This window comes from Melopsittacus undulatus, chromosome 5 (assembly GCF_012275295.1).
Source record: "Melopsittacus undulatus isolate bMelUnd1 chromosome 5, bMelUnd1.mat.Z, whole genome shotgun sequence".
NCBI lineage: Eukaryota > Metazoa > Chordata > Aves > Psittaciformes > Psittaculidae > Melopsittacus > Melopsittacus undulatus.
In genome coordinates this window covers 40717051-40742652 of record NC_047531.1, presented here as the reverse complement: position 1 = coordinate 40742652, position 25602 = coordinate 40717051, and the positions used below count along the sequence as shown (strand labels likewise).

The 25602-nt window shown below is 43.9% G+C and overlaps 1 protein-coding gene across 3 annotated transcripts in view; it reads right to left on the bottom strand.

Annotated features, from left to right (window-relative positions):
• Positions 1 to 25602, bottom strand: part of LOC101879541 (electrogenic sodium bicarbonate cotransporter 1) — a 163005-nt gene that overhangs the window by 5608 nt on the left and 131795 nt on the right. For 2 of the 3 annotated variants that reach the window (XM_034062759.1, XM_034062760.1), the window contains exons 14-24: positions 23368 to 23639; positions 21035 to 21105; positions 19370 to 19558; positions 16828 to 16941; positions 16316 to 16477; positions 12328 to 12506; positions 11442 to 11514; positions 7266 to 7334; positions 6674 to 6847; positions 4585 to 4746; positions 1171 to 1267 (exon numbers count right to left, since the gene is read on the bottom strand). In XM_034062759.1, the coding sequence (XP_033918650.1) occupies positions 1171 to 1267; positions 4585 to 4746; positions 6674 to 6847; positions 7266 to 7334; positions 11442 to 11514; positions 12328 to 12506; positions 16316 to 16477; positions 16828 to 16941; positions 19370 to 19558; positions 21035 to 21105; positions 23368 to 23639 (1562 nt within the window). The remainder of the gene's footprint in view (positions 1 to 1170; positions 1268 to 4584; positions 4747 to 6673; positions 6848 to 7265; positions 7335 to 11441; positions 11515 to 12327; positions 12507 to 16315; positions 16478 to 16827; positions 16942 to 19369; positions 19559 to 21034; positions 21106 to 23367; positions 23640 to 25602) is intronic. The other variant, XM_034062761.1, reaches the window with a different exon arrangement.

Here is a 25602-nt window from a genome sequence, read left to right as displayed (position 1 = left end):
ATCAGCAAAACACTAAGAATATCTAAATAGTCAAGGAAATATCTCTTTGGCTTTTTTTTAATAATGCCAATCCCTAAGTGTTCCTGTATCTAAAGACACAAAGAGCAAGGTTTAGGATTGCCTAAGGCATCTAAATGCAACCAAAAGCAAGGGAATTCGGTACCAGCTCTTAAACTCAAATAATAGTTTAAGGATCTAAAGATCTGTGGCTTTAAGTCGTACTCCTAGAAACCACCACCAGCCTTGCAGCAACACTCATTTATTACTATCATTTGTATTTCTCCCCTCCTGCCTCATGACAAACCAGCCTACTGATCTCCAGATGTGTTTAAGACCAGGCTGGACGGGGCTTTGAGCAGCCTGGTCTAGTGGAAGGTATCCTTGCCTGTGGCAGAGGCTTGGAACTGGATGAGCTCTAAGATCCCTTCCAACCCAAACTGTTCTGATTCTATGGATTCCATTGCTCATTGTATGGTAAAAAGTGAGGGCAAATGCAAAAAAGCTAAGGTAAGTTGTTATTCCCATCCTTCACTTAAAGGTTATAATATGGAAAGTTTCAATGACTGAAAATAACCAATTACATGTATTAAGGTAAGAAATTAATAAGCAACAGAATAGCACAAAGGCAAACCACCTAAGAAAGGAAATACGTTAATGGTCAACTGACCATCAGTGTAACGTGCAATCAAGGACATGCTTAATTATTCTTTTAAGCACTGATTTTTGCAGCTGCTTGGCACTAAGGAAGCAAACAGTAACAGGACAGCGATGCAGTTTAGACATGCTGCAAATCCAGAACACTAGGCTCAGAGGAAAAAAGTCAATCAAACCACCAACAGAGTTAACACAAAACAGGAAGGGTCAGAAAAGAGAGGAAGAGAGTGGCCAACGGACCTGCCAGTAGCTGGATAAAAGTGCTTAAGCTGGAGGCACCAGAAGGAACAACATCAAATTTGCAATGAGAAAATAAAAAAAACCCTCACAGCCCCCAAATCTGTCATTAATCAGAGGCCTGGAAATTAAAAATGAGACAAAAAAAAGAACAAGAAAAACTAATTGTCAAGTACTAGGAAGGCTGGTTTGTTTGCTGGTTTAAATCATTCTAACTATAGATAAATTTTTGTACTGCAAGTCAGTCAAGCAGGCATGCAAGAGGTTAGTTCTACTCACTGTCAGCAGGTTTGCTACCACTTAGGAAAGGTTCCTGCTCCATGATGTCCATTGGTATTTTAATACTTGGGACTTTTTCTGAGTAGGGGCAGTCAGACTGTGAAAGAAACGTGTAAAAGGTCTTAGAATAGTTTCACTGCTCGCTCCCTTATCGTCTCCTGCAAATTAAAATTATCCTTCACACAGTTTCTGTAGGAATGAGGAAGAGGAGAAAAAATAAACCGGCACCATCTGGCTCAGTCGCCTGCTAGTTTCCACTGGCTCCCCCTGCACCCCACTTTCCCTCTTCCTTCACACTAGGAAAGTAAAACAGATTGAAGAAATAATCTGGAGTGATCGCTCTCTTCCCCTTTCCCCACCTCACTAGCTCCTTTGCCACCAGCTTATAAGACAACATCCAATTCACCTTGGTGCTCGCTGCAGGAAATACTGATGGAAAACGCATCTGTAGGCAGCAATAACAGGACATTGCTCAGCAAAAAAAAAATTGTCTGTGATTTCTGTAAACCCCACTTTTTCCTCCCAGTTGCTCAACAATGATAGGGCCAGACATGATACAGCAGCTGGAATGTCTCAGCTCCCCCTTCAACTTAAGCTGAGTCAAACCCAGTCTTAATCACACCTCTATTTCCAGTAAAATAGTTCATCAAACAAAGGGCTTTTCTAAGAATTCAGTGCTTCCAGCCAGCTAGGAGAAACTGGTCAAGAAGAAGCACAAGTGCAGAGAGAAGCCATACACAGGAATCCCTGGAGTTTGGGTCCCAGCAACATTTATACCCCAGTGGCTTCAATAAGCCACTTGTTTATGCTTAGTCGAAGGTACTTAGAATTAATTTGCTTTTTTAACTTAAAAGTAAGCTCTCATAACCAAGAAAAGGCTGATATTGCATAACTTGGCAAAGCAAGTGAGGAGGTGTTTGCCAGAAATGTTAACACATCTTTGTTCCTGGAGAGAACTAAACACGTGTACACGGCTGGTGTGGAGGGAGCCTTTTGAATCAGGGCAGGAAAACACTGCAGAGGCCAGAGAAACCTTTTCCCTGGATTATTATTATTTAAATTATTTTTTTTAACACAACGGACATCCAGTGCAGCATTTCATATTCCAATAAGCAAAAATGTATCCTCAGGAGCGTTTTTCATAGGCTGAGAGACGTTCATAGCTCAAATAAAGATAAGTTTGCTGAGCAATGAAGCACTGAGACAATGAAGCCATTCCCAAATCCCAGAGCAGAAGAGCTGGGTAACCTCACCAACATATTAGCACCACCTCAATGCTAATAAATCAATGTAAGAGGTAAGTGAACAACAGTGCTGATGATCAGGGTCTGCTTTAGATTTCCCCATATAAAATGAACAAGGAGACAGAGGAAATACCTGTAGTTGGCAAAAACAACCCAAGGGGAGAAAAGACCATTACACAGTACTTCTGAGGGAAAATTTGTATACTAGCCCCTATATACTACAATGAAAAATTGTCTGGCCTCTCTTGAATCATGCATTTTTGACATAAAAATGGAGACAAAACCAAGGTGCTTGAGTTTTCATTTGGCAAATGGAGCAATTAGTTTGTGGGGGCATATTTCTGGAAGAGAAAGGGTAAAAAGAATGAAACCAATAATGTCAAGTTTTCTATGTTCGGGAAGCTGGTAAAACCAGTGCTGAAAATAAAACAATAAGAGTTAAGAACCAAGATTTTGTATAAATTCTCTTACGCATCAGATCAATTATTGTACCTGAAATTCATGAAAAGCCTGAGAAGGAAGGAGACAGCATAGAACATACTGGAAATGTGAGCATCATGGCTCAGGGTATGGTGCTGCTGGATTCAAATCAGTCAAGAGGAGGGGATGGAGTCAAACCCTTACTGACTATTCTCTATATACAGTAGGGCATTTTGCCTCATTTTGGTTTGCACCAAGTTACCAGCTGATGAAACCCTTGGCCCCCAGGAACTGAAGGAATGATGGGTACAGGGAGCTTGCTGTCTGAAATAAGAGCCAATCTCCCTAGCTGGGATTCAGCATGATTTAACAAGGCGTGGATCCAGGCTACCTCCTACAGTGCTGCACCATCACCTCTAAGGAAGTCCATGTTTTGCCTCTTGCAGTGCACATGCTCCATTTCAGGCATCATATATTATCTGTAGAAAGGTCTTGGCATTATTTTCTCATTGGAATGCTCTGACTTTGTTGCCTCTAACACAGATCTGCAGCTCTCACACAAAGGACGCGGGTTCTAGCTTGCCTTCCACCAGTACTGAGGTTGTCTTCTCTGTTGACCCAAACTTGAGCAAGATCAGGCATCGGGATGGTCTGGGGGAGCTCCTGGAGCTGCCATTTTAATCTTGAGGACATCAGATGTATTATCTACCCCACAGAGAGAGCTGATTTGGTCAATCTGCTCATTGCAGGAAGCATGCAGATGATACCACCAGCATAAACCCTCCAAACACAGCAAGAAGCCCAGTCACTGACCCGGGCAGGGGGCTTGAGGAAGGGCCAGCTGACTTTTCCTGCTGCCTGCCTCCTCCCAAAGAGCAATCCCTTCTCATTTCTTTCTCCTGCTGTATTAAAATGTTTTTGGTTTTGTTTTTTTTTTCCAGATTTGGGCCATCTTACCTCTGCCTGCATCATAGAAAAGCCCTTCTTCAGGAACCCAGGCTGTTACACAGTAGTATTTGAGCTCATGCTAGAACTGGGTAGGAGAATGCTCAAAGGCACAAGGACTACATTTCTTCTTTTTATATATAAAGGGAAAAATAGAACAATCTAAGGCACATGGATCTGGTCTAGGCAGGTCACCTTGCTCAGCAATGACATAAGCAGCTACATTTCACTATTTTAGGGCATTCTGCAACCTAAGGTAGGACCAAAGAGTATGCTGCATAAGGGCATGTATGCTTTGGAAATACTTAGGTCATGAGCATTATCACCAGAAAGCAGTCTTGCCTTCAGTGCAACAAGTGACATATATTTGTGCCTTTAAAAAGAGTAATTAAAGAAGTATCAAAAAAGGAAACCAGGAAACATTCAGAAGCAACAGAGCTGCTGGTGAAAACCATTCTCCTCCTAAAATGTAAAAGACAGCGACAGGGGAGAGAGGCAGAAGAGGGCAAGATGAAACCAGGCAGGGTGATGAAAGGCGTTCTAGTAAAGGGCATGACATCTCAGCAGGTATCTAGTGTTCTTGTGGAAAGTGTGATTTCATTTTTGGCAGTGCCAGTGTGACCTACCACAGGCTGGTGACATCTGGAAAAGTGAAGGCAATGTAGAAAAGGAAGCTTGTTTGTTTGCTGCAGCAGCAAAAGACTGAACTGTTTGGCTTCAAAAGAGGCTGGGGAGGAGCATGGTCTGTCCCCTGGGATTAGCTACCTAGAAATGAGTGATTTGACAAGACCAGAACGCTCCTTACATCATCATTGTCACTGTCCACACTGCCCTTCTTCTTCTTCTTCTTCTTCTCATCCTCTTTCTTTTTCTTGTCCTTTTCTGGAATGACGTCGTCAAGAAAGCTTAAGTCATGCTGGGAGAAGAGGTAGTCCATGGCTTTTCTGACTGCTACAAGTGCCAGGATCTGAAAAGGCAGAGAGGGACACCTCAGTCACAATTTACCTTTAATAGGGAACACTGTGCATTCCTCTTTGTGCTGCTTCTTAATCCCACACGCTTTAATTCTGGATGGAAATAAACCACCACCAGATACCTACCGTGGCTCACAGGCTGAAAACTCAACTTGATTACTAACAGACATAACCCTGACAACTGCAGACTGCCTTTAAGTTTGTTCTGAACAATGATGATCAACAGCACAAACAATTCCTAGCAAAAGATCTCAAACTTTGACTTGCATAGCTCAAGACACAATTATAGAAGAAATTACTTAGGGTGCAGAAAGATGCCATGTAAACACCTGTCATTATGCTGTTATGAATTATTTGTGTATTAAAGGTGCTTTATATAAACAGAAGTTTGGCTATTGGCTGGATCTTCACAGATTGGAAGTTTATATTTATAGCCTTTTTGATCATGAGTGCAAATAACTGAGGTTTTGTCATCACACCCAGCTACTTCTAAGCTGTGACTACATCACTGAGTTTGCACCATTGTAAAAAACTCCCGCAGTCTTCAGTTCACTTGTATTCTCTCTTACAGGCAAAGAGCGTCCAGACCTTAGATTCAGCTTTCAACAGCACGAAAATGCAATGGAACAGTGTTTCAGTGGGAACTGCTTATCTTTAATGCCTTTATACCTGAGCACGTGTCCCAGCAAGAACATTTGGAGGAATTTTTTCACATGCATCATCTTTTCTCATTTCACCAGCAGCCAGAGAACAAATGCTTGACCTTGTTCTGTTTCCTGCTTTCCCTTTCCTAACTGGGCTCACAACTGAAATTCTACTTGTCTGTAAACCTGAAACCAGGTGACACTGGGCACAGGTTTCTTCAGGGAGTTTCATGAAGCTTCGACTTTTCAGCAGTCTAACCCATGTCCATGCCAGGGACCAGACCTGGCAGAATCTTTGTGCATGCAGTTATGATCTCATTGGATCCACACCTAATCCATGTGTCCCTATGGCTGTTCCAGCTGAGCTACAGGTCAGGCACAGAGGTGGAGAAGGACCTACTGTGTGCTCCCTCATTTAATGTGCATGTCCCAGGTTTTGATGCCCGAGGCAAAGTGTACATATAAACTCCTCATAACACTTGTTTGGTTTTCATTTGGTGTAAGTGCCCATATTTATACCTCTAGCAATAATTTAAATGCACAGAAAGCTGTTTCATTATTCCCCTGCTACCCAGGGAACAGAAATACTTACATGGAAATACTATATCAGACCGACTGAAGAGTATATATTTAAGACACAGTTGCTCTGCATCATGAACATTTTATCTCTCGACATCTAAAATAAGTTTGAACATGACTCTGATGTGCATTCTTAAAGGATGACAAGCATTTTATAAACTTACATTTCATCCTCTGATGTGAAACACATGAATCAACATTATTGTCTTTTCACTCAAGCTTAAGGAAAAAAAAACATTATTTTTATTTTGCTGCTGATTTAGCTAATCCTTCCCTCCATTTGGCACACCTCTTAGCAGCAAGCCTCACTCTTGATTTTGTCACTTTGTGCTATTTAAAAGCAAGGGAGGCAGTTTCTGCATGATAATTAGTGTGGACTGAAGAAGTAAAACTATGCACCACTCATTTGTTATGCAGCTAGAGGAGAAAACACGGGAAATCTAACCTTGGCAGCCAGAAACAGTCAGAAATAACTACAGCTTTCTGGAAAAAAATTAACTTTCCAGGCTTGTTTTCCTCCAGATGATTCATGGAAAGGCAGCCATGGGAACATTGACCCAATACAGTCTTCTCTCAGAATGGAGGCAGAGCCCCAAGCTAAAGGTTTAACAGGGAGAGGCTGTTTGCCTGTTCATAGGAGGGTATGACCGTGACTGGAAGGTGAAGGCTGAGATGGGATGTGAAGATCATCACCTACCATGACAGGGAATATGATAGCAGCCACGGTTGACTTGAGGATCCAGAGGAGGGCCAGGCACACCACCTGCAGGAAGGTGAACAGATGGACCCTGCGCAGTGGGACGTGGCGCAGGTAGATGAAGTCAGGCTGGTGTTTTAGAGGCATCAAGAGCAGCTTCAAACGATCCATGAACTGGGGAGGAGAAGAAATGGAGACTTAAACCCAGGTTATAAGAGAATGAGATACAAAAGCATTATTCCACTTTGGAATGTGACCTTGAATCAACTTGCTTTCTTTCCATAAGATGAACCCAGTAGAAGACCCAGCAGAGCCCTATCCTCATGGATGTGTGCTTAATGCAGGGTGGACTAAACATGTTAATTCATCTGTCTCAAGTGCAGGTCCTAGGTCTATGCTATAGTTAGCAACTAAACCAGGTTGGACACAGCTTGAAGCAACCTGGTCTAGTGGAAGGTGTCTCTGTCTGTGGCAGGGGGTTGGAACTGGCTGAGCTTTAAAGGTCCCTTCCAACCCAAACCAGTCTGGGATTAGATGATCTTCTGGAGAAGGCCCAGCAGGGAGCCAGCTCCTTGCTGTCAGAGGGACTCACCTGCACACCATTGAGGGAAGCAACACCCATGTAGAGGAAGACACCGTAGAGCACAGGCATGGGAATGAACTGTTGGGGGAAGAGCACGAGATACTGAGTGAGCAACCTCCACACACAATACACAATTAACATGCAGGTGGACACAATTCCTAGCCTCAGAACAACTCAAATTGAGTTGCACCTATGCGCAATGCAGGTAATAAAGCAAGCAATCCTTACTTTGTGTTTCGAGAGCCAGAACATTTGTGCAGTCACTGGAGGGCTGAGGAGCAGGACAGCGGCTGAACAAGCCCTGAGCTCGACCAGTTCAATGGGAAGAAGTTCTTCACTATGAGGCTGGTGAGGCCCTGGCACAGGTTGCCCAGAGAAGCTGTGTCTGCCCCATCCCTGTCAGTGTTCAAGGCCAGGTTGGATGGGGCTTGGAGCAACCTGGTCTAGTGGAAGGTGTCCCTGCCCATGGCAGGGGATTGCAACTGGGTGAGGTTTAAGGTCCCTTCTAACAGAAACTAGTTTCTGACTTGGATGTCCCTCCAAGAACTAAAGGGAACAAAGCCAGGCAGTGCCAGTCAGTCAGCAAATTAAAGAGATGGAGTAAATGTGTTCCGGTAAGCCTCAACCTGCTTTTCATGTAGCACAGAATATCGGGTTGGAAGGGACCTTAAGGATCATCTGATCCAACCTTTCTAGGGAAAGCATGGCCTAGAGTAGATGTCCCAGCACCCAGGCCAGTTGACTTAAAAGTATCCAACCCTGGGGATTCCACCACAACCCTGAGGAGATCATTCCAGTGGCTGGTTTTCCTCATATTGAAAAATTTTCCTCCTGTGTCCAGTTGGAATCTCCTCATAAGTAACTTGTGCCCACTACCCCTCATCTTTTCCATGGGAAAACCTCTTGCCTTCTGGTGAGAAGCAGAAGGCAGAGAAGAAGAAAAGGCAGCATGATCCTGTGGTATGTCCAGCTCAGTAAATCATGGAAATCCACGAATCCTACCTCGGTGATGACAAGTCATGGCAGCCAAATCTCTGACTGCTCCATCTTCCACACACATTAGTCCATAAAAATTTACAAACACAGGACAGTGAGTAACTTTCTTCACTGCCACTGTTCTTTCAAACACCAGTTCCTGCTCCTTTAAAAGTACTACGTGCTGCCCATTCCTCCATCACTGGTCCTGCCATCGGGGACATCTCCCTTTGGAAGCGAGGAAGGTGCATGGTAACACACAGGAAAGGAGCAACAGTCTTTGTGTGGTTTAGCTCGAACCCAAGAGCGCGGACAGAGCTCTGCCGTGTCGCTGAAGGGAAGCCTTGATGCAGTGACGGGCGGCAGCCACTGAACGGCAGCCACGGCCCAGCCAAGGCTCCCACGACACCGGTCCCAGCACTACTGCTTGTAACTCATTCAGCAGGCAAACAGCAGTGGTTTATCGCATTCCCCACCACATTATTCATTACTTACTGGCTCAAAAACAGTGATGTGCACGTATCTCTGGAGGCCTTGATCCCCAGTACATGCATTTCACTTAGGCACGAGTATCAGTGTCATCAGGCAATGTGCCATCCTTCCCTGCCTATATTCTTCCCTTCCCTCCCCTGAGTCTTATTCCCTACCATCCCCTACAAGCTTTCTCATGAATTTATTCCCTTCCTTGAGAGAGCTACATTGATATTTCACCCAAAAAGCCAGGAGTTTTTGCCACAGAAGGGGTTCAGTGCGGCCACCATGGGGAGGGATGAGAAGCCAGCTTGTGGTTCACATAGCTGTGTGTGTCCAAGGGATTCAAAGCCTTCACTGGGTCTGAGAGATTAGACAAGATAGTATCTCCACCAGCAAGCTGGGTAGGAGGCTTTCAGAGTCAAGCTTTCTAGCCCATTTACATTGCTCTTTCCCTCCCCTTCTAGTTCTGTTAGCTTTAAAGAAAGAAAAATGTCCAAATATTATTTCCCTATCCCATGATAATTAATCCTGTAAATCATCCCTAGGTGAAACTTCAGTACATTATTCTGCAAGTAGCAAGCAGTGCATTCATTCTGGAAGACTTGCTTTTGGCAAAGTATTCCCTAACTATGGGGTTGCTGGCTCTGGCACTCCAAGCAAACCTGCTGCTAGCCAACAGAATTAAAAATGTATTTATAGGAACACTCAAAACCAGCGCAAACACTGCAAAACCCACAAAAAACAAAGATTGGATTGCCTGCTTTTATTGAATTTGGGATTGTTAGTGTACAATTTGCCGCTGGCATGAGGAGACTGCAATGTTCTGCAATGGATTTAGCAAGTGGTTCTCTCGAGGAGAGGACCCTGCCACTTTGTTAAAGGTCCTGAAACACTGCCAGGTTCTTCCCACTGGCACGTGGGTGAGGAGCGTGCCCATATATCCTCAGGCGTCCTCCCACCAGGATCTTCCTCATATGCATTCTTAGGGGAAGCATGGACAAATAATTAATGAATGAAGCAATAACAGGGGGAATAATGGACCCCAGTGCAATAGAGGAAGAGAGATCTTGCAGGGAAAGGTCACATGAGCTAACAAACAGAATTATTATCAACCAGGCATTAAATTAAGGGCACGGAAATGCCTGTTTGTGCAGAGGAGGAAACTGTTACCAAGACACAAAAATTTGCCAGTTGTAAAAACAACCTTAGGAATCAAGGATAGGAACACGCTGACTTTGTAAAGCCACCTTCTCCACTTTATCACTGCTCTCTGCCTGCCTCCTCCCCTTTGGTCTCACATCTACCTGTGCCTTGCAGTCCCCATGGCTTCCAACCTCCTCATGACCAAAACCTCCTTTGCTTCCTCCAGAAATGCTCCTCCATACACCTGTCTGCTCCATCAGGGAGTTAGGATGCATATACTGCCATTGTTCCAATATATATGTTACTCTTCTGACATCTTCTGCTCATATCATTAGTCCAAGGAGATGGACTTCTGCAGCTGGTATCTCCAGAATACCTGCACTTGGTGCCACCGAAACCATCATCCCTGGAGAAGGTGGTATTCTCCATAAGACATAACTAAGCAGGTTTTCAGTTTCCTTCCCCGACCTGATGACCTACTAAGGTTGTGTTTCTCTGTGGCTATGTGCCAACAAATTTCAAGGTCTTGGAAAACAGCTAACCACCTAGATGAAATGGCACATTAGCGGCACATCAGCAGCACATCTGTCCAGAGCCTTGGCTAAACTCACAAGAAGTCATCAGATTAAAAAAACAAATTTACTTGCACTGATTCCCCCAGAAACACACTTTCCATACTGGGCATCACTTCTGATTGATAAAGAATGTGCTGTTTTAGGAGGATCTAGCCTAAAAGAATGGAAATTTGATTGCTGCAGGAGCTTCACACTGTCTTGGCAGCTGCAGCAGGCAGGGTACAGCTCTGTAATGGAGATGGCAATGGTTGCAGAGATTTCTGGCCAAAACTGTACCCATGGGTAATACCAACGTCTATAGACTCTGCTCATTGCCACCATTTCTGCTTATTCTTCTGTGCTGTGGCTGCCCCATCCCTGGCAGTGCTCAAGTTCAGGTTGGACGGGGCTTAGAGCAACCTGGTCTAGTGGAAGGTGTCCCTGTCCATGGCAGGGGGTTGGGACTAGATGAGCTTTAAGGTCCCTTCCAACCCAAACCAGTCTGGGATTCTATAGAGATGCATGCATGCTCAAATAAATACAAATATACTTTTAAACCAACATATCCATCTGCTAACCTGTGTCTTCCACACAGAACCCTACTGCATCGCCAACTGCCCTTCCATAATGCCATCAGCATTATGCCACCATAGTGCCACCAGCCACTCTCAAGCTTTATCCTCAATATATTTCCCACAAAACACATGCACAGTGGAAGTGTGCAATACTTAACTTTATGCAAACATGGAAGACAAATCTTAAAATGAAAAAAAAAAAATCACAGCCCCAAGACCATTGGCACGAACTTAGTAACTATTACTATCCAGCACACTACAACAACGTTATTCTTTCCTTCTAAAAGGTTTGTATTTAAGCTTCCAGAAAATCATAAAACTGCATTAGCAATTTAGTTCTCACTTATCTTCTTTTCCACACTTCAATGATGAGCTTTTTCAGTAGCATAAAAATAGCCTGACAGTGGCGGTGGCCCCATCTTGGCTGTGTGAACAGAAGGAAGCAGAAAAGATGCTGTCCTTACCTTTAGGATGGGAGCCATGAAGACAGACACACCAGTCAGAATGAAAACGATGACTCCTGTGACTCTCTGCTCCCTGAAACAAAATCATGGGGTGAGCAGGATGGCTTCAGCTTTTGCCCTGCTTTTAGCCCTCCAGTTTTCAAACACCTGATCAGTTTTTGTATGTTGTTCTGCTGTTTGGGGATCAACAGCATGCTAATACTCAATAAGGAGGAGTGTGTTTACATATTAAATATTAGAAACCAATAATCCAAATCCTCTGCACAGCAGGATTTATAGCAGGCAAATAGGTAATAAATCACTAGCTCCCCATTCTTAGATTAGTAGCCTATTTTGAAATCTGGTCACAGAACCCCAGCAGTTGGACAGATTGTGTAGGACTTTGTGGGGTACCAAACATGTGTCTTCAGCTGCTCCCTTCATCCAACAATACTCTGGCCAGTCATACTTCAGAGTACTGAACATTAAGCCATTAGATTTCTATTTAGTGACTTAAACAAGTGGTTGATTTCCAGAAGTGCTCCTATGGGCAGCACTTCTCTTAATTAAGGCAATCAAATACAGAAAAAAAATTGCTTGATTAAGTAGAGCTGATGGCTGTAGGCATGACAGGTTTACACATTTTACCATTATGTTTGCTAATGTCCAATTTCCACGGGTGAAGAAGTCTGCAGCAAATTTATCTCCTTGCTCAACGATAGGAAAACTGCATCTGATCTGTCTGAATAAACTTTTGTGGAGTTACAAGGGGACTTGTCCAAGGGATTGCCAGAGAGCTATTCCCCCTGAACCTCTGCATGTGTCCTGCTTGAAGCAAGACCATTTATAGTACAAACTGATCTCTGCAGGCAAACAAGGCAATTAAGGCCTTTCTGGCTTGACATACCTCACTCCCAAAAACTTGGGCTGCTCTCCAGGAGCTGAAGTTTCTGTCTCCATCTTCAAGCTGTCGATATGAGCAATGGAGATGACAGTAGCAGCAACATACCAGGGCAGACCCATAAAGGAGCATATGATCATCAGAATAGCCACCCAGAACAAGTCCAGATGATATCCAGCACCTTTCTGTGAAGGGAGACAGATAACCTTCAGCTTAATTATACTAAATACCAATGAAACTATCAGGGCTCCAACCCATTTCCTTCTACAGCATCTTTTGGTCACAGAAATTGTCATAGGAATCACAGAATCACAGAATGATTTGGGTTGGAAGGGACCTTAAAATCATCTAGTTCCAACTCCCTTGCCATAGGCAGGGACACCTCACACTAGACCATGTCGTCCAAGGCTCGGTCCAACCTGGTCTTGCACACTGCATTTACTACTTCTTAGGGCAACCCATTCCAGTGCCTTACAGTAAGAACTTCTTATTTATATCTAACCCGAACTTCCCCTGTTTAAATTTGAACCCATTACCCCTTGTCCTATCACTACAGTCCTTGATGAAGATTCCCTCTCCAGCATCCAAACAGCAGAGTAGGAGACACTGCTCCTTAAAGGGTAGATTACCTGACTCTGCAGGGAAAACAGGTAAGTGTTAAGAGTTCAGGCAATCTCTGAAGATGACAGCATGCAGTAAACACAGGAGAACACCAGACTTTCAAGCAAGTCTCGCAAAAGACCAGGTACCTTGTAGGCACTACATAGTGCCTGGAGGTTGAGCTGGTACAAGGTGTGACCAGTCTAATAGTTCCTTACAGAGGTAACTTGACAGCAGCCCATGAGTTAAAGACAATCACCTTCACCAAAGGATATTTGGTGAGGTAAATGACTGCTGTGCTATGAGGACTCCTGAGGTGGTGGGAGGCCTAGATTGGTACCTTCTTAAGCCAAGTCACTTCGTGTCTGTGTGACAGTTTAGATGTGTACAGAGCTTTAAACACCCTTTAAATCCTAAAGGTAACATTTGCCATTTGCTGCCTTAGAGTGAGATGTGAAGTCCTATATTTAGGATAAGAGTCAGCTGGTGGATCTCACAGTTTGGTCTTCACAATTGGTCTGAGCCTTGCTGATGGTGCCTGGTGGTTGGGGCAACTTCCTCAATATCCAACTGTTGTATTTTTGGGGGAAAGCAACAAGAACAGCTGATGGGCTCATAACCTATTGAAAGGAGAGAGCTTTCACTCTTCACTCCTTTTGAAAGGCCTCTGATCTTTTATTTTTTTAATCCCTTAATGAACTAACACATGAACTCCACCAGTCACAAGCGCCAAGAGAAGAAGCGAAGAAACAGAAGAGCCACCAAAGAAAGAGATCTGCAGAAAAAACACTTGAAAAATCTCTAAGGTCTGCTATTTGAAAGAAGATTAACCTTTTTTTAATCCTGTTCTATTTGATTTTATTGGAAAGAACAAATGATCTGGACCTATTTGGTGACCCAGGAGGGAAAGCAATCCAGCTCCTCATAAAGAGTCCTCATTGTTTTCCTCATATGTGCGCTGCTTACCTTGGCTGGCCAGCAGCACTGGGACAGGCACTTAGTGACATCCTGCCAAGACTCCAGCAAGGAGCTAGCAGAAAAACCCTGTCCTTCTTCTGGACTACCATAGATCTTGCGCATGGAGCTGTTTTTTGTTGCAGAGTAGCAGAACTGGACTCAAGAACTCCCAATTAAACAAAAGAATGTCCTCACAACATAACAAAAGAAGCAGGAAATAAAGTTTTTATATGAAACAGTACTTTGCCAGAGTGTTTATAGCTTGGTACTAAAAGAGTACAGCCAGTGCTGACAGCATAATCAAGTCGAGAGTGTCTATAAGCTGAAGAGATGAGGATCCTCTTCTTCACGGGAAAATAACAGTGAATATATTCCTCCAGTGATTAAGAAAATGATAAGTCTGCTTAGGTGGGTGCAAGAGATGGCAGTGACAGGACAAGGGAGAATGGCTTCAAGCTGACAGAGAGGAGATTTAGACTAGATATTAGGAAGAAATTTTTACTATGAGAGTGCTGAGACCCTGGCACAGGTTGCCCAGAGAAGCTGTGGCTTCCCCATCCCTGGCAGTGTTCAAGGTCAGGTTGGATGGGGCTTGGAGCAACCTGGTCTAGTGGAAGGTGTCCCTGCCCATTGCAGGAGGTTGGAACTGGATGAGTTCTAAGGTCCCTTCCACCCCAAACTAGTCTGTGATTCTATGATCAGGAAGATGCAGACACAGATATATTGAATGTATCTGCCCAGACTGAGATGGCAAAAAGGGATGTGCTCAGGGTTTTGGTTATTTTTTTTAAACCAGCCCCATAAACTCATCAGCCATCACTCATTACTGTGCACAATAAACACTTCCCATTCCCTGTTACTCTGTCTTTCTCCTCCAGGTCAGATTGAGGACAGTCTTAAATCACACATTGGTTGTCTAATGTCCACAGTGACCATCTGAATGGAAGAATCCTTCTCTTTTCCAAGTAAAAGCTCCATTCAGATTTCCAGCAGGTATCTAAATAATAACCCAGCATTACTCATGTTTTGAGGGAGTCTTTATACTCATGGGGTAGGCTACATGAAACATGCCCCATTAGCAGGAAGGGAGAGTTGTCTTTTACATGAATTTAGTATTTTCAATAGAACTGGCCATGCAAGGCAAGGAAAAACCCTAAAAGCATGAAAACTGCATAGCACCGGTCTGGAAAGTTTATTTAAAAAACAGAACTACATCCTAGGCTGTTATATGTCAGTAGATACAAAGCTCTTCTTTAAATAACAGCCAGCTGTGGCTATGCCCTTGGTATGTCCCAAATCTCTGCAGCTTACTGGCTTGTTGTAAGGGAATGAACAGTTTTGGTAGCAGGTATAACTATTTGCTGGACGGAGAGGATAGCATGCATTTACCCTACACCAGCAAACGCCCAGAATGACTGGCATCAACTTTTCTCCCCAGTTTCTGAGTTTAATGATTTCTCATCTCCTGCTGGAAATGCAGAGCATGCCAGATGGACAAATAGAGCAGACAAGCAAATAACTTTATCTTTGTGGAGAGATGTGTACCCTCTTTCCTTTTCTAACTCTTCAAATGGCAGTCTTGCAGAATTACCAAGGAAAACAATACCTCTAGGGTCAAGACTGATGGATTCTGACATGAACTTCATCCAGCCCTTGACTAAGGTAGACCAGAACTACTATGAGTAGAGCTGCAGGGGCAGCAAGGTTAAGGCAGTAGCTTAGACATGATTCACATCAGTATTCTTTACCAGACAAGGTCTGACTAACCTATATTCACAAGTTCTCTTTGCCATTCCCAAATGTTTACAGTTGGAGAGTGAAGCACTTCCAAAGAAAGACCAAAATATAAAGGTTTTAAGAAACTTTTGGGTTTATGTTGACATGCAAGGGAGTTTTAAACAAAAGTCCTGCCTCTCAAAGGACTGCTTTGATGTCTCACGGCTTTATCCATCTCTTTTCCAGATGCGCAGTGGGCAGGATGTGATGGGTCTAAGCCCCTTCCTTCCCCTACAAGGGACAGAATAGCTGGCTGGTTTTGTGAAATTCAACTATTCCTGGCATGGGACCTGTTTATGATGGAGTAGGGAGGAGCAATCTCAAAGCTTCTCATGTGGGAAAACTTCAGGTCACAGGATGGTGAAGCCAATCAAAATGAGTAGGTGCTTACTGAAAGAGGCACTGAGAGTTGGCCCTGCACTGGGTTCTTGCTTTAGGACGAAGGCCAATGCTGCTTGTGCAATGCTCAAGCTACTCAACTGAATCAGTAGCTTTTCTGGCAAAAAACCCTCTATGCTAGTTAACAAAATAAATACTGCTGTTAAACACCAGCAATGACTTCTCTGAGGTGGCATGGACCTTCAGCACTGCCACAGGCCCTCCTCCATGTCTAGCACAGAAAAAGCACTGGGCATATGTGGAAGACACAATGGAAACTCACCTTGAGCTTGTGCTCCTTCCTGTTGACGATGACAGCTGTGATCTGCTGGTCCATGAAGATGAGGATAGTCACCAGCAGTGCAGGGATGGCTGCTGCCAGGTACACCCACCATGGGTTCCCTCCAAAAGGTGGGATAAACCAACCCCTCTCAGGGCTGGTTGGCTTTTAACGGCAAGGAAAAGAAACCTTGCATTAGAACCACAATAGAGGAGTGATGACATCCTAAATACATGTGTACTTCCAGCAATGAGGCTACAGGAAGATGCTTGAGGTTTAAGACAATTTCATCCTTCCCATCAACAGCAACAAAACGATCAAAGTACAGAGGCAGGATTTAGGAGATAAATAATCCAACCAAAATGATACTAATAAAAAAATTATGTGAATAAAACAGACTCTTCCAGACAGCTGACTGGTCTCCTGTTATTTTATACAAGTCATTTTATATATGGCAGATGGGTAGAAAAGGGAACCTCTTCCAAAGGCCACCAAACAAACTGACAATGACCTACCTTGAATTCACTTGGCACAATTAGTTTTGGTGTGTCCACGCCTACCAGGGCATCTATTCCACAGAAGATCAAAATGGACAAGATAATGGCAAAGTCACTGATGAGCTTCCGGGCCTGGAACAGAAGTTGATATCATAACAACAGTAGTTAGTACTATGAAAGACATCCCGCCCCTCCACTCTGCTCTCATGAGACCCCACTTGGAGCACTGTGTGCAGTTCTGGTGTCCTCAACATATGAACATGGAATTGTCAGAGCAAGTCCAGAGGAGGACCATGAGGATGATCAGGGGACTGGAGCACCTCCTGTATGAAGACAGGCTGAGGAAGTTCAGGTTAGATACATGGAAGAAGTTCTTTACTGTGACGGTGGTGAGACATTGGAACAGTTTGCCCAAAGAAGTGGTGAATGCTCCATCCCCAGCAGTATTCAAGGCCAGGTTGGACACAGCCTTAGGCAACACGGCCTAGTGTGAGGTGATCCTGCCCATGTCAGGGGGTTGAACAAGATGATCTTAACGTCCTTTCCAACCCAAACCATTCTATGATTCTATGGTTTAGTTTCTATGTGATGCTCCAGGCTTGCGTTTGGTGGCAATAAAAGCTCATAGTTTCTTCTTTTCTAGAAACAAAGGTGCACATTGTTGTGCCCAATGCCATTTGCCAAAATGTGCCCTGCTACTTCATTGCATTGTCTGAAAGCCAAATAATTAAGCCTAAATGGAAGAATGAAAACAAGCCTAAGGAAAAAGAAAACTGCTTTTCTAAGAAACTCCTACACGAATTCTTCAAGGCAGTCTCACTGATGTTCATTTGACAGTGGCCAACAACCATTGGTATGGAGACCTAGCTCATCTACGTCAGTTCCTGAAGACTCTTTAGGATCAGCTTCCAGTATTAATACATATTGAATATTTGTCTAACACCCTTTTTTAGACATATAAAATACTGTCCCCTGTTTGCCTTCTGACCTTTGTGTTTTTAGGATCCACATATCCATCCATGTTTTTCTATGCAGGGCCAGAGACTGCTTCTTTGACATGTGTTGAGCTTCTTGTGTTATCACAGGATTCCTAAGGTGTGTGGCTTCAACAAAAAATAGTGATGTCCCCAGACACCATGATTTTAATATGACTGAATTTGCAATGCAGATTCAAAAAAAAAGGAAAGGGAAGAAATGGTGTTTTACACCAGACAGTGGAAACAGTCACAAACTTCCCTCTGGAAGATGCGAAGGCCCAAATTTCCATGACAAATGACATTCTATCAGATCACACTGCAGAGATCACATTGCTAAGTTCAAGCAATCTACCTAAACAAGACAGGAAAACAAACTGGGTTTCTCAGCTAACTCCTCAACATGCCCTAAGAAAGCAACAGTCCTGAAGTCACTGGAATATTACAACTTAAAGCTGGCACTGGTCACACCCTGAAATTTAACTGGGCAGGACCCACTATGCTTGTCTGTAACTGCATGGTCTTTTCAGAGCTCTTGCTCCTTCCATGTTCCCTGGGTTCACATGGTTACAGACAAATTGAGCTGCATTCCAGCCTGGATGGAATTTGTTTCCTTTTTATTAAAAATAATAGAGGTTAAATCATAACACAGCAGAACAGTAAACATCCATGCAGGATAAATCCCTGTGTGTCAGAATGCCAAAAATGAGGGGGGGGGGGAGAGGGGAAGGTGCCTCAGAGAGAAACATAGCTTTGGTATGCATGAAAACTCTCAGCTTGCACGTGTGTCCTGGTGACAAAACAAGTGGATGTCCCTGAGAGGTGTGTGTAAGGTGTGTTTATGCTGGTTTAAGTCTGAGCAAAATCTTGTTTAAATACATGCAGAGGTTTTTCAGGTCATCCTTATTTAGCATCTGATCCTCAGAGAAGAAAGGGAATTGCTGCTTTGAGTCCCTATCATAAGGGGTAGATCAGGACTGTAGTTGAGTTCAACAGTTTTGCCTTCATTTCTGAGTATTTTATACACTATGTGATAACATCAAAGCTTAGCTGCTATTAGTGACAAAGCAAAAGTCTTCTTCTGTCCTCCCCAAATACTCCCTGGGGCTATAAGCAGGGAGACTTCTGACATAAGAATTAATAACCCCTTTTGATTGATTTCTACAGAACAGCCACACAACCCACCTCAGAGTCAGTACATCCCGTTATACTGTGGACCTGACACTGAAAATGGCCAGATGAAAGTATATGTACCTGAAGGACTCTTCTGATTACTGAAGGCTGATAAGCTGCACCATGACATATCTCAGCTCAGAAGTGTTGTCTTCAGCACATTTAAAATCACTGCCCCATGACACATTAGGGCTCATTTTGGCTCTTCTGCTGCCTTACATGTGTCCTGCAGAGATACTGTATGACAGCTAAGCAATCCCAGACATTCCTTGGGTTTTACCTCAATCCATGCAAACTGGCTTCCCTACAAAGCATTCCTCCCTATGTGTGTATGACAGCAATGCTAAAAAGCAGACTGACATTTGCACTCTGAAACAGTAAAAGAAACAAGACTGCCAGGCTGAGGTACTTACAGTGGTTGGAAAATAGCGACTGGTCTTGAATTTCTTCAGGGCCATGGAGCAGGTGTAAGTCCCAAAAAAGAGGATGAAAGACATGAGGGTGATGTCAGGGACATATTCACAATTGTTGCCCACAAGTTGTCCTCCATATTTCAAGCACTCCTTCATTGTCAGAGATGACCAGTCAATGGTGGTATTGTACTGGAGAGAAGAAGAGAAGGTTTCCATAAAGCTGTGCATGAGCTGCTCACGTGGAGACAGGAATGGGGACAGATCATAGGGAAAAATACCTGGAATAAAAGGGAGGCATGCTGCAGAGATTAAAAATCGCTGGACAGACAGAATGGATTTTAACCTGGACAGAGGATGATATTACCTGGTAAGAGAGGACAGTCTGGGCCTTGGAAAGAAGGCAGAGATCTTTGACCTCTGCTGTGGTCTGCCAGCCATGCTGAGCATTTTCTCCAGTTGGAAACCTCATACAGAAGATGGAGTTGCCTAAGACCACCTGAACAACACTAAATCTAAACTTGCTTCTCTCGGATCAAGACCAGCACTGTTTCCACAGCAGAAAATCTTCCTCCTTGCCCTTTCAATGTTAAGTTCAAGCAAACCTCAGGACTGTGCAACCACTTTTACTGCCGATGTCTGACTAAAAAGGGATCTGCAATGTCTTTAAGGTGTTCTCTAAAGTTATGACTGCACACATCAAGAGCTGTTCAAGAGAAGGTCAAGCTGTAGCGAAGCACCATCCTCCACCAAGTACAGAGGTTTTGTTTGCTTGAATGTAGCTTTGGATGGTAGGCTGTGAACAGGCTGTAAAAAATCAAAGGAAGCACTGCTCTTCCACACAGGTGGAGCTTCAAAAATTCCATGTGGTTTACAAACAAGCAGTCAGAATGATGCTGAGGTTGAACTACCCTCTCTGCTACTCTGGTCCCAGCACATCCAGCCACCTTCCCCCAGGCTTTGAGGCAGCACAGGGCTCTTCCAAGCCACTAAAACCTGCTCAGAGCACCAGTTCACTGCCAAATATAACTGTTTCCCTTGATTTCAGCAAGAGCTGAGGGCCTCTTCCCCACGGTCTTGCCAAATAAGAACCTGCATTTTAATTTCTTTTAATTGCTCCTGTTATCATTTAAATATGTCCTTACTCATGATGACTGAATGTGATGGCCAGCCATATGTTACAATTTGGATTTCAGCTCTCTTTGTGGAACCCAGAGCTGCACAGGACATGTTAGATGATCATCTTCTTAGTGCTTGATGTGAACTAAAGCCTAAAGAATGGGCTTTTCCCCTCCCTGCCCTGCATAATTCAATCACATCAGTGCAGAAATGAGGATAGAACAAATCTAAACATACAAGAGGCCAAGAAAATAAATGTGCATAGCGCAGCGAGCTCTATGGGAGAGTGGGACTGCAGTGAACATATATGCTAACAGAAAGAAAAAACGGAACTATTTTCAGCCACCTACAAAATTCTGTCACTCTAACACTCTGGGGAGTTTTAGAATCACATCATCTCCTTTTCTGCCTGAAAACCCCAATGAAAGAAACCACAGCCCTGGGAACGATGACATCAGAGAGAAAGAGTATTTTAGAATAACTTTACATGAATAAACCCATAGAGGCTTCAAAGGCTGTATCATCCCTGCCCTTGGAAAGGGCACTTACCATGTCAGAAGAGGAAGAGAACAGCTCATCAGCTGACGGCACCGTTGTCTTGTTAAATAACGAGCTATTAACTGCAAGAGAGGACAGAAAGAGGAATACCATGAGTATGGTGCTGAAACATTGAGGAACAAAAGTGAATTCCAGCCACTGAATCATTTGTTATCTCCACCAAACTGCTGGCAATGTCTTTGCTCAAGTGAGTCAAAAGTATTTTTTCAGAGTCATGATCAATCCCCAATCACTTAAAAAATGGTAAGCAAAAGTTAAGTGAAACATAATTCAAACCTAACTGCTGTTTATCTTGGAGCTGAGTGTAAAAAAAATTACAGAAAACCAGACAGTGTAATATTTCATGGCCTTGCAATATTTTTCTAATGATTTATGGCTTAAAATAAATAACCACAGAACACTTCTATGATTATTAATTTAAAATTAATGCACAATCCCAAAGACACCCTGAAGAGCAAAACACGTTTCATAATCCAGCACACACACATTTTTCAAGTTAAAAAAGATAAAGAGTAATCAAAACCAAGAAGATGAAGATAATTTCTGTGAAAGAAGGGGCAGCATTCACTGTGGCAATAAATGTTTTCCTTTTGTCTTCCTGGGATTAGAAAGCACTTATGTGAAATTTCATTTAGAAAAGCAATCCTTCCTGAAAATAGGCTTGTCAATTACATCCTCGTGTGTTATTTAGGTTTAGCAAGGGCTGATGCCAAAACTCTGGAGCCGAATCTTGATGACACGGAGATTAAAACTAACCGTGAAAGGCCTGAACTGGAGTATGAGGAAAGAAGAGTTAGCTTCATCTCTGGTATGACAAAGACCTATAAAGTTTTACCTGCACTGACATTGGGAAAAAAGCAAAGAAATCTCATCCCTGCTTCCAGCACAACCCGTGACAGCTTCTCAATGCCTACAATACCTTAGCAGCAGCAGGCATTATCTAGGATATCACTGGAAAGAAAGTTCTCCTACTGCACTACACTTTGTTTCCTAAAACCAGGCAGCCCCTTTTACTATCAGCATGGATTTTTGCCTGAGCATTTTTATGCCACTTGCATTGATATTCCATTTCCTGATGCACACAAGCTTGCAAACTTTCAGGGATGCAGTGTCAGCACATAGGATAACTGATGCTCTCTTGGTAACTGTTTAGAAAACCTGCTGCTGCAAGACCACAGCTAAACAGATACACATATATATCGGTGTATTTCAGATCTGTGAAAAGCCAAACAGTCAGTGTCATGAGTGATGTGCTAGCAGCTATTTAACAGGCCACTTGTTCCTGTGGAAAATTCCTTGCTTCTGTGTACCAGATCCACTGTGGAATGACGTGCCACCAAGCAAGGGATGAGAACGGCCTAAGAATCCAGTGATGTGGTTTAAACACTGGTGTTTAGATGGCAAGTGGAGACCTTCAATTTGGCATTGGCCATTCCCCATTGTCCTAACTCCAAAAAATAAACCACCCTGACATTCACACGGAAGCAGAACTAGATCCAAATCCAAATACTGGCAGAGAGCCTATTAACTAATGTAAGCACATAGCTCCTTGGGAATCAGTTCCCAACACCTTTTGCACAGAGGCAGTGTGCAGCACCCAGGAGGATTTCCTGTTTGACAGGTATGTTGAGATAACCTGAAGTTTACTTTGAGCATAAACCAAGTTTCTTACTCACCCCTCATTGTTTGAAGGATCCTAGGAGTGGCTGCAGCTTCCCTAACAGTGTGAGCCAGCGTACTTGTGTTTGCATTTGGGTTGTGTAACTGTTTGTTCCTGGTTGTGTGGCCAGATCTATACATATGCTGGCTATACCTGCCTTGCAGCCCACACTGTAGTGACAGGCTGAACTGTTAGATAGACTTCCCCTCCACTCTAGTGAGGATATGTTTGTGCTTTTCCACTCTCACATGCAGCCAGGAGGTGGAAAACCACCCTGAATAAATCCTGCTCTTGTCTAAATGGCATAGCAGATACCAGGGGTGATCTGAGCAATGTGGAAGCGACTTGGCCACCGCCTCTGCCCCTTCACACGCTTCTCAGAGGAATGTCCTTCAGGATTTACAGCCACCGACACAGGGGTAGAGAGGCAGCTTCTTCACTGGTGAGGATGCTCACACTAGGAGTCTCAGGAAGGTCGATTATAATGACATTCCAATTGGCATGTAATTGAGCTCTCAGCTTCAAAATAGGGCTAAGATAGGATATCTGAACACAACTGATAAAGGATCTACCTGTTTATTATCTGGACTGCAGCACAATAGAAAAAGAAAGCAAATGCAATCTCCTCTCTGCAAAGTGGAGAGCTAATTAAACGTTGTCTTACCTGGATCTAATGGTTCACAGGCACAAGAGTAATGCGTGATATAGTCCACCTTGAACTCAGAGTTGATGGGGTAATGATCTGCCAGCTTTATCATCTTCTTGAAAGCATCGTAAATAAAGATGAAGCTAATAAGGGAGGAGAAACCTTCTTCAGTGAAGCGGGTGAAGTACTTGACCAAGAAGCTGGCGTCAGTGGCGACGAGGATGAGACACAGGAAGGCTGACCAAAGGCCGATCCAGAGGCGAAACTCCAAGTAATCAAAATCATTGTCTCTGCAACAAGATAGGGGTGGGCAGGAAGAAAAAATGTCAGGGTTAGAGAAATCCATGCAGGATCATGACTTCCAAGCAAGAAGTGGTGAACCACAGCCTTGGGGACGTGTGCTCATTTAGACTCAACAGGAGTGTTCCAAGATCTAAGCTCTCCCTTTTCAGCCAGCCAACTCCACAAATGTATGCGGTGCAATTTAATAGCCAAGGTGGTAGAAAAGCATGCAGAAGTGGTAAGTCTTGCTTGTGCTTCCACTAATGAATGTTACCAGTGAATTCAACCTCTTCCTAGGCTTCCCAGTAAAAATCCTCCCTTGGCAAACATTCACAGAGCTGCAAAGGCCCCACAACATCCAAGAGCAGCTCAATGCTGACAGCCTTCCACCAGCTGAAGACAAAACCACAGTTTACACATCTCCTTCAGAAAAGCAATCTCCTGCCAAGCTTCACAGTCAGGAGCCTGCGTTTTCATCTCTCAGGCCCTTGCACTAATCAAAAGAAATCAAAACACCAGCAGGAGGAGATAAAGAAACACGAAGCAGAAGATAACAAACCCCGGTGCCAGGGGAATGATGGAGAGAGGCTCACTGTGCATCGTTCCTTCCTGGGAAGTGTGTTTGCCCCGGTTCGCTATACCCTGATGGCGGAGAATCCAAAGGCAGGCTTTCAGGACAGAACAAATTCAAAAAGCACAACACCAGAGCAGATGAGGCCCTGCCAGGGAGGTTACTGCCTACTCTGGGTCAGCAACAGGAGGCAGTGGGGGCAGCAGCCCCAGCCCCAGGGTCTTCCCTGGAAGCCAGAATCAGGGTTGAGTATTTGCATTCAACCCAAGCCTCTGCAAGGCTTTCTCCTTATTGTAGATAAGATACTGTGGAGGGCTGCAGCCTTCTTACACTGAGAGACAGAGCTGGAAGAGGGGTAAGGAGCAAGGAAGAAGCAAAGTGATGATTTAGAAAAAGAGAAAAGAAAAAAAAATCCCCAAAGACCCCTGTTATGTCTGAAATATCCAGTCAGTGCCAATGAGAGCAGGAGTGTGGAGACCAAGTGTGGAGAAGACAGCTGGCTGAAGCCCAGATGGCATTCTGACTGCACACCACTGAAGAACTTCAAAAGTTTTTGAACTATTTTCTTTTTAACCCTCAGAGTCCTGCAGCACTTCAACATCCTACATGCACAATACATATTCAACACACAATTCATCCAGGGATGCCCCAACCCTGTCAGGGTTCCAGATCAGGTTGGACAGGGCTTAGAGCAACCTGCCCATGGCAGGTGATTGAAACTGGGTGAGATTTAGGGTCCCTTCCAACCCAAACCAGTCTGAGATTCTATAATAATACAACAAGCTAAGTATTTTTGCTGTGAGTAATTTTATTTCTGAGGTCTCAAGAAGAAACATTCCAGCCTTCTGTGGCTGGAAGGCAGAAGAGCTGGGGCCCCTCTATCCTGGGGAGCCCAGAGCCTTGCATCCCACTGCTTCCAGCTTGAAAACCCAGGCTCATTCCAGACTGGAAAACCTCTGCATAGGAGCAGAGCTCACCAATTAGGGTGTGAGCTGAGCCAGGGTTTCCTGGAGCATCAACTCATCCAAGCAAGCAGGATGCAGAGCTGTGGACATGAGGCTTTTTCAGCTATCTCTCTATGCACACACACACTGACAGAGTCACACTTAAAATGAATCAGTAGATGGGAAATCTTTCTAATTTTGCTCCCAGCAGGGAACAGCATGCTGTGAATATGAACAACCACAAATGCATTATTGAAAAAACACAGTGCTTGATTCCAGCTTCCTTGTGAGAAAGGCTCCCTTGAAAAATCCTGCCAATCTGCTCCAGCAGGTTGTTAGGACAATAGCTTTTATAGCCACCTCCTCCTCGGGTTAAAAATAACCACATTCTCTCTCTCAAAACCATAAAAAGAGTTTTTCCATCTTGCTTTCTTCCTCCTGTGTGCAGCACCTGGG